The sequence below is a fragment of the Mustela putorius genome, unplaced genomic scaffold (assembly GCF_011764305.1).
Source record: "Mustela putorius furo isolate JIRA1106 unplaced genomic scaffold, ASM1176430v1.1 tig00537248_pilon_pilon_pilon, whole genome shotgun sequence".
In the NCBI taxonomy this organism is placed as follows: Eukaryota; Metazoa; Chordata; class Mammalia; order Carnivora; family Mustelidae; genus Mustela; species Mustela putorius.
In genome coordinates this window covers 8090852-8098704 of record NW_025422387.1, presented here as the reverse complement: position 1 = coordinate 8098704, position 7853 = coordinate 8090852, and the positions used below count along the sequence as shown (strand labels likewise).

Sequence of the window (7853 nt, the reverse complement as noted above, 5' to 3'; positions counted from 1 at the left end):
CCTAGGTTCTGACCCCCTCTTTGAGCCTTGGTTCATGCTGTATAAAATGAGGGAGTGTCTCGATGTGTGGTTGTCAAACTGGGTTCCATGAAACTGGTTTGGGAACCAGGGAGGTGTTTCTTAGACTGTTGTGGTCCAAAACTCACCCCCTAGGTTGTCTGCTAGAAATGCAGATTCTCGGTCCCCACCCAGATTTACTGAATCAGAATCTGAAGGAGTGTGGGCACATGGACCAGGGTTTTTAACAAGTTGCCCTGGTGATAAGGTTGAACATAGGATTTGATGATCACGGGGCTGGGCAATTTTGTATAGTGGGGTTTGAGGTGATATTTTGTTTGAGAATGAATCATAGAGGGTAAAATATTTGGGAACACCCAAATGGCAGAACTGGAAGGGGCTCCAAGGACTCATTTCTGGTTTTTGTGTCACTAGAGGGTGGGACAGAAACCAAAGCGTATCTGGAGATTAGGGGGACCCAGGACGAGGCAGCGCTATCCCGAGCGTGGCCAGCAGGGGTCGCCTGGAGCCGCAGAATCTACCTCCGTCACTCAGCATCCTGGGTGAGGAAGCTTGTTGCAGATCCTGGGATCTGTCCCTAGACAGAACCGGCCCCTCCTTTCTTAGGGCAGGGGCTGGAGCTCGAGGGGCTAGTCGCGGTGTCTCCCAGCTCGTCCATGTTTTCCCGTAAGCTCTCAGCTCCCAGCCCAAGTCCCTCATTCCCAGGACTGTTGGGGGGGGGGTGTCTCTCATTCCCAGTACTGTACTGGGGGAGGGAAGGGTCCCTCATTCCCAGTACTCTACTAGGGAGCAGCTGTGTGCATTGCCTTGGGCCGTGCCTGAGAACAGCATCTTCAGGCCCGCCTCTTGGGGACTAGGGCTGGGAGGGCCTGCCTCTGTCACCCTCACACTCCCTGTGTTGCTCTAAGATTAGAGAATTATGGGGACCCTCCATCTCCAGCTGCCCAAGGCTGAGAGGGGCAATGGTCCCGGGGCCATCATTTTGTAGCAAGCTCCCCGATGGGGTGGGCCAGAGGCCCCCCCAGGGACAGAGCCACCCACCCCACTCCACCCCTCCGCAGGAAAAGACTGAGTGAGGAGGAGAAAGACCATTTATTTCTCCACCCACAGTGGGACTGGTAGGTTTTCAAAAGAGCAATCGCTGGCGTCCCTTTAAATCTTGGCTGACTTCCACCATGGCAGCCAATCAACAGAGGCGGAGCTGGTGAGTTGCCTGGGCAACAGGCCCCTGGTTGGCCAAGACCATCAGCCGCCCCACTGCCCACTCCCAAGGAAAGCAAAATGGACTCTTTGCTGTCTGGTCTGCTTTTTAGACCTGCTGGCCTAAGCTAGGCCTCCTCGTCTTGCTCCTGAAGCCAGAAGCTCCAGCCTTTGGATCTTGACATTTGGGAGCATTTGGTGGAGAGGATGGAGTGCGGAGGAAAGAACAGTGCCTTTATCTGGGACAGACATAAGGCCTGGGGATGGGAGGGGAGAAGGACGTCAGAGTCCCAGAAGGATGGAGACACCAGCACAGAATAAGATCCCTCTGGCTCTCTCTCGAGGGGTGGGGGGGACTTCTCTCTGGCCTGCCCCTTTGCAAACCTGCTGACTAAGCTGGGGCTTCTACCCCAGGGGCCCACAACTGCCCATCAGTGGGTGGCAGAGATGGGGGGGGCGGGGAGAGGCTGAGCTTCCCAAGGGCCCCTTACCCCTTGGAGCCCCAGCAGGCCCCCGGGGTGCTTGACCTGAATCCTGCCTGTGGACAAGCCTGTACTGATGTAATAGAGACACAGATGGGAATCCATATGGAGTATCACAGGGGTCTTCTGTCTCTTCCCCCCCAGTCTGGGGGTAAGTAGAGGCACGTGGGTGTGCGTGCATGTGTTCAACAGGACACGTGTGTTTGCGTGAGGGGGTGGGGCTCTGTCTTTTTGGTAGGGAGGTTGCTGTGGTTCCTGGTACTCTCTCCGCCACCCTCTCGGGGAGCTACAAGTCGGAGCCGGCTGGCCTGCTTTCCTCCCAGCACATTCCAACTAGCTCCAGCCACATCTCCAGAATGCTTCTGGCTCCTTCCGCAGGCTCCTCCCCAGCCCTGAACCTGGGCCGCCAGGACACACCTGGTAGAGGGAGGCAAGTGCCGGACCAGGGGGCCAAGCAGGAGGGAAGGTGGTGGGCAGCCTCGGGCTTCAGGCCTTGGCCGCCGCCTCGGACACGCCCTGGGCTGTGAGCTCCGCCAGCACGTTGTCTAGGTAGCTAGCGTCCGGGTAGCCGTGGCCTGTGAGGTTGGACCCAAACTCGGTCTTGTGGTGGATCTCGTTCCACACCACGGTGTCCGACTCGCCCGTGGTGTTGGATGTGCCGATGGTGAAGATGAGTCTCCGCTCCCAGGCCGTGATAAGCAGCCTGAGCACCTGGTGGGCGGACACCGGGGCAGGTGTGGGTGTGAGGGGAGGGCCCCGGCAGTCCCACCCTGTGGCTGGAGCCCCCACCCCCTGCCCCCTAGTCCAGCCTCCCTCCCTCCCTGGCCACTCTGTGGCTCTGTTACTGCCTTCTAAGCCCTGCAGCCTTCCCAGTGGCCGCCCAGCCTGGCCGTGTCCCTAGATGGGCTCCCGGTAAGAGCTCCTTCCAGGCTCTCTGCCTGTTTCATCTAGGTCACAAATGGAAGGCCCTCAGCTGTATCTGGTGTGCTAAATAGCCACTTGGTGACTTCTGGGGCAATATTCAAAAACCTGGAGATTTCCCATGAAAGTCAGAAGGTCTGACTTCTCTTGAAAATCAGGAAGCGACGCTGACAGCTGGGAGTGTGGTGGTGAAGAGCCTGGACTGCAAGGGGTGAAATCCAGGCTCTCCCACTTACTAGCTGTGTGACCTTGGGCAAGTCACTTGCCCTGTCGGAGACTTCCGTAAAATAGGGTCAAGACCTTGACCTCACTAAGCTGCAAATGAGATGGGGGGTGTGACGCAACTGGCAGGGCTGGACTTGCACTAGGGGGTAGTGGTAGCTGTTGGTGCAGAGAGGAAACAGGGACTGGGGGTGAGGGGGAGCCCTGGCCAGCTCCCACACCCCTGCACCCTCAGGGCACCCACCTTCCGGCCCTTCTCGTTGTTGGGTAGATAGCAGTGGCGCGGGAAGCCTCTTGCGGTGAACTTCTTGCCTGGGTTGGGGTGCTCGGGGCCCTGTGGGGAGGGAAGCACGGGCTTGAACTGCAGATAGGTGGGGGGAGGGGGGGCTCTGCAGGGTTCAGAGGATTTGAGACCACGGGGCCAGGGCGGGGGTGACCTGGATGCCGGTGGGGATGTCGTAGACAATGCGGATGGTCTGGGTGTCAGCGAAGCCCGGCAGCGAGTGGGGGATGAGGTGGAACTCCATCTTCCCAGGCGGCTGAGTGCCCGTCTTCTCTCCGTAGATGGCCTTGCAGGTGGGGCACTGCAGGCTGCCATCCTGGGGCGGGGACAGAAGCTGGCGGTGAGGCCCCCCCAGGCATCCCGGCCCCGCCCCTCTGCCTGCGCCCCACCCACCGGCCCCACCCACCGGCCCGCACCGCCCACCTTGTTGCCATTGGAGTACATGGCCACGAGGCACAGCAGGTGGTACATGTGGCCGCAGCGGCCCAGGCGGCCCACAAGCTCGGGCCGCACGCCCTTGTGCCGAAGCACGCCCTCGTAACCGGATGCGGTGACCAGGCGCTCCATGCAGATGGTGCAGTCCTGCGGGCAGGGGCCCAGAGAGGAGACTGAGGACGGGCCAGGGCAGGATACCCTTAGGTGGGCGCGGCCCTGGGCGGGGCCACGCCCCCAGGGCCCCAAGTCCCCAAGGGTCAGACTGCCTCGCCTCTGGTACCCATTTGGCAAAGGGCGAGGACACCCCCTTACACTGAATGCAGACACATGGCAGAGGAAGACGGGGCCCCTCGCAGCCCCCCTCCGGAGGTATTACAGCTTTAACTATACAAAAGAAAAATTTAAATATGGGGTGGAAAGTACGGGTGATAATAAGATACGAAAACTGTCATTCTTCAGGAGATTGACAAATGTGATTCTATTACATCAAAGTATTTCTGTTTATCACAAGACATTGCATAAAAGGAAAAAGGCGAACCCCCAGACTGGGAGGAGACACTGACACACAGAACCACAGGAGGGGGGTGGGGTGGGAGGTCAGGGGCTGGGGAGGCGAGGTCGCCGCCCTCTGCCCAGGCCAGGACCCGCCCGTGGGGGCTCACCTCATCTGGCGGGTTCTTCACCTTCTGCATGTACCTTCGAACCACATCCTCGGGGTTCTTACCTGCAAAGACACAGCGGGGTGGGTTCGAGGGTGCCTAGAATCTCCCCCTGAGGGCTTGGCTCAGGACGGGGTCAGGGTTCAGAGAGGGGTTGGCAGGAGTCACCTGTCAGCGGTTGCCGCACTCAGAGTTGGTGGCAGAGGGGGTCAGGGGAAAGGGAGCTGAGATCAGGAGATGGAGGTGGAGTTCTAAGTCCTATGAACAAACTGGAGTTAGGGGTCAGAGGCGCTGGGGTCAAGGGTGAGGTTAGTGGGGTCAGGGTCAGCGCGGAAGGCGTACTCTTCTTGAGGTGCTTCTTCTTGGTCTTGCGGCACGCCCCGGGCACCCCGGGCACGGGCTTGACGTCGCTCTTGCTCACAGGCGGCGGGTGCAGGATGGGCTTGGGGGCCCGCGTCAGGCACACCGGCAGGCCCGCGGCACACAGCAGGATCCCCGTCATCCCTGGAGAGAGGGCGGGGCCGTCAGGGGGCGGGGCGCCCACCTGGTCCCCTCCCACCCCGCCCTCCCGCCATTGGGTGAGTCCCTGAGTCCTCCTCAGGCCCCGCCCACCTGCTCGGCCCGGGAATCCGGGAGCCTTCAGGTGAGTAGGCTGGGGCCCCCTGCGCCCCACCGCGGGTGTTAGCCGAGTGGAATGCCTTCTGCAGTCCCCCCACAATGTCAGTAGGACCTTTCCTCTGGGTCCCGCCCACTAGTCCCGTCAAGGGGCGGAGCCACAGGGCAGATAGGTGGGGCCGCCTCCACGTGGGCCCCGCCCTTCTGCCCCTTCAGGACTGGATCTCACCTGCCAGGGCCGGATGGACTGGCCCGGTACCATTCAAGTTCTTCACCGGGAGCGCGGGTACCCTGAGGGGAGAAAAGAGGCCGTAGTGGACTCCAGCCCCACACCAGAAGATCAGGAGATCCTGGTTTGCCTTCTGGCTCCTGGGCATACTCTGACCTCTTCGTGCCTGTCCCGTCATTTAGAATGATCACCAGGGTCACAAACATCCTTCTCTGGGGGGGGTGTGGTGTGGTGTGGTATGTGATTGGGATCTCTGCCCCAGTTACAATGGAATGGACCCCTAGACTTAGTACTTTCTTCCCCACACCTCAGCTGGTCTCCCTTGCTTGGGGTCCAACAGCTCCCTTCCACTGGCCACTGTGCCTTAAAACCAACTATGAGTGATGTAGCCACTCTAGCATTTCTCCCAATAAAAGGTTCTGGGAAAGAAGCATTCAGGGATCAAATAAGTTACGAAACACTTCACTGTCTCCTTGAAAATTCACAACATATATGAGCACATTGAAGGCTCTGATAAGTCCTGCATAAGGAAATGTGATTGGGAATGATAAATCCAGGTTTTCCAAAGACATTTTACAATGAACACTTTTTTACCCCTCTCGAAGATCTACTAATATCAGTTCCTATAACTGAGGCATTGCTTCTCTTCAAATGCAGAGGCCCTAGGAAACCATAGCCTGCTTCCCCTCTTTGCCCTCCCTGAACAAAAAGCTCTGGCTGATTTTAAATGCTCTCATATCTCAGCTCAAGCGCTAACTCGCTGGGCATCACACAGCACTTCACAGCATCTCTCTTAAGCCTGTCTCCCATCCGTAAAGTGGCACGTTCCTTATGTTTGCTGCGAAGAGTCCATGAGATTCTGCACGTCGAGGGTCCTGCAGAATTCCTGGCACCTAAAAAAGCCATTACCTATCACCAACACCCCACTAATGAGTAACCCTGCTTGAGCAGTTTCACCTCTCTGCACCTCGGCCCGCTAAGTCATGGTTTATCTCACCTTCCCCTTGGAGAAGAAACCATGAAAGTACTGCAGTGACAAGCTTGAGCAAGTCACTGAACCTCTGTGACCCTCGGTTTTCTCATCTGTAAAATGGGGATAATCACACCTCACCCCCAGGACTGCTGGGAGGGCTGAATGAGAGTGGCTGCGGTGATCTGTACACTATGCCTTCCTGAGTTGTCACGACTTCAGCGCTGGATTACGTAGGTGTACTACTGTCTGTCTGGCTGTTGACATGCTGGATAGGTAAGTCTCCATGCAGAGATGTGTTATTCAAGCCAGGGGAGCCAGAGGGGCTTGGGCGATGTGCCAGGAGAGGGTGCAGGAAGGGATGGGGGCAGGGACAGCTGGGGAAGTTGCTGCTACTACCCCTTTGCCTGCCTGTTAAGGTCTGAGCCTGGCCAGGGCTGCCTGGTTACCTGGCCCTGGCAGGCACAGGTGATCCCGGGCAGCCGGCTGGAAAGCATCTTTGAGCAAATGGTATGCTTGGCAGGCAGGCTCGGGCGCAGCTGCAGCAGATCCAGAAACACACACGCACACACTCCTGGGGAACAGGCGTTATTTGTCCATGCACACATATACTGGGGGAACATACCACACATCCAAGTACACAGACACACACACAACATAGAGAACACTGCACCAATAGGCACCTCCCCACATGGATACACACATCCCAGGAAGCTCCTTCCCCAGACACAGACACAGAATACATGTGCGTGGGGGAATGCACCACACACATTTGCACGCAGACACACACAAAAGCACACAAATGCACCAACACACTGGGGAACATATATCACGCACACATATATCCAAAGGCACACACAGAGGCATCTCAGGGAACACACACACACACACACACACACACTTCTGCAGGGGACACACCATGCATACGGAGGCATGCACACGGCGTGAGGGCATGCCATTGGATGAGAGAAGCAGCTCATGCAGCCACCCGGTGCACATGGGGACACACACAGACACGCAGATGCTTGGCTGGGGAGGCCCCCACTTTGCACAGAGTCTTGTGCACCCCTGCACTGCACACAGGCTCTACTCTCCCTGTTCAGCAGCACAGACTAGAACTTGGGCTCCCTGCAGCACTCCTCCCAGACCCCTCTTATGGCGTGGGGAGGGGTCTGCAGCAGGGAACCACCTGGTCACAGTTGAGGTGTGTGTGCAGAAAGGTGCTGTGCCTCAATTTCCCCATCTGTAATTGGAATAAAGTCCTGTGAGCATTCAGTGAGTTAAAACATGCAAAGCTCATAGTATGGTGCAGGGGTGTGAGCGGAGAAGGATTTTCTCCTTCGTGTAGCCTGCTGGGACCCAAGAGATGGGGCTGAGTTTCCATCTGACCCTCCCAGGGTCTGTCATAATCCTCTAGGACCTTCCTGCAGGATATCACCTAATCTCATCCCTCCTCTTACTCTTACAGGAAAACAAAGGGGCACGTACGTCAAGCTTCTCCTCCTGCCCTGTCCTTTAATAGAGTTCTAGTGTAGGCACACTGCTAAGGACCTCAGAATATCTAGGTCCCCCCCACCTCCTCTCTTCCCTTCTGTCTCATGAAAAAAAAAATCCTTCTTTTTGTCCACGGCTATCTGTAAAATGGATAGCAAGAACAATATTTAGCGTGCAAGCAAGTACTGCTTGTCTTCTACTGGTGGCAGACATCACTAATCCATCACAGCACTCTCAAGCTGAGCAGAATCCTCAGCACAGCCTCTGCCCATCAGGGAGGATAGTTCGCTACCCCAGGTCTATCTAATGCCCAGCATCTGGTCCA

General features: G+C 57.3%; 1 protein-coding gene across 1 annotated transcript in view; it reads right to left on the bottom strand.

Annotated features, from left to right (window-relative positions):
* Positions 1-1091: 1091 nt before the first annotated feature.
* The window catches only part of DTX1 (deltex E3 ubiquitin ligase 1), a 33973-nt gene continuing 27211 nt past the window's right edge, over positions 1092-7853 (bottom strand). Inside the window, exons 4-10 of the mRNA XM_045073502.1 lie at positions 5065-5126; positions 4563-4724; positions 4224-4285; positions 3550-3708; positions 3281-3442; positions 3088-3177; positions 1092-2411 (exon numbers count right to left, since the gene is read on the bottom strand). Coding sequence (XP_044929437.1) covers positions 2187-2411; positions 3088-3177; positions 3281-3442; positions 3550-3708; positions 4224-4285; positions 4563-4724; positions 5065-5126 — 922 coding nt within the window. The 3' untranslated portion in view covers positions 1092-2186. The remainder of the gene's footprint in view (positions 2412-3087; positions 3178-3280; positions 3443-3549; positions 3709-4223; positions 4286-4562; positions 4725-5064; positions 5127-7853) is intronic.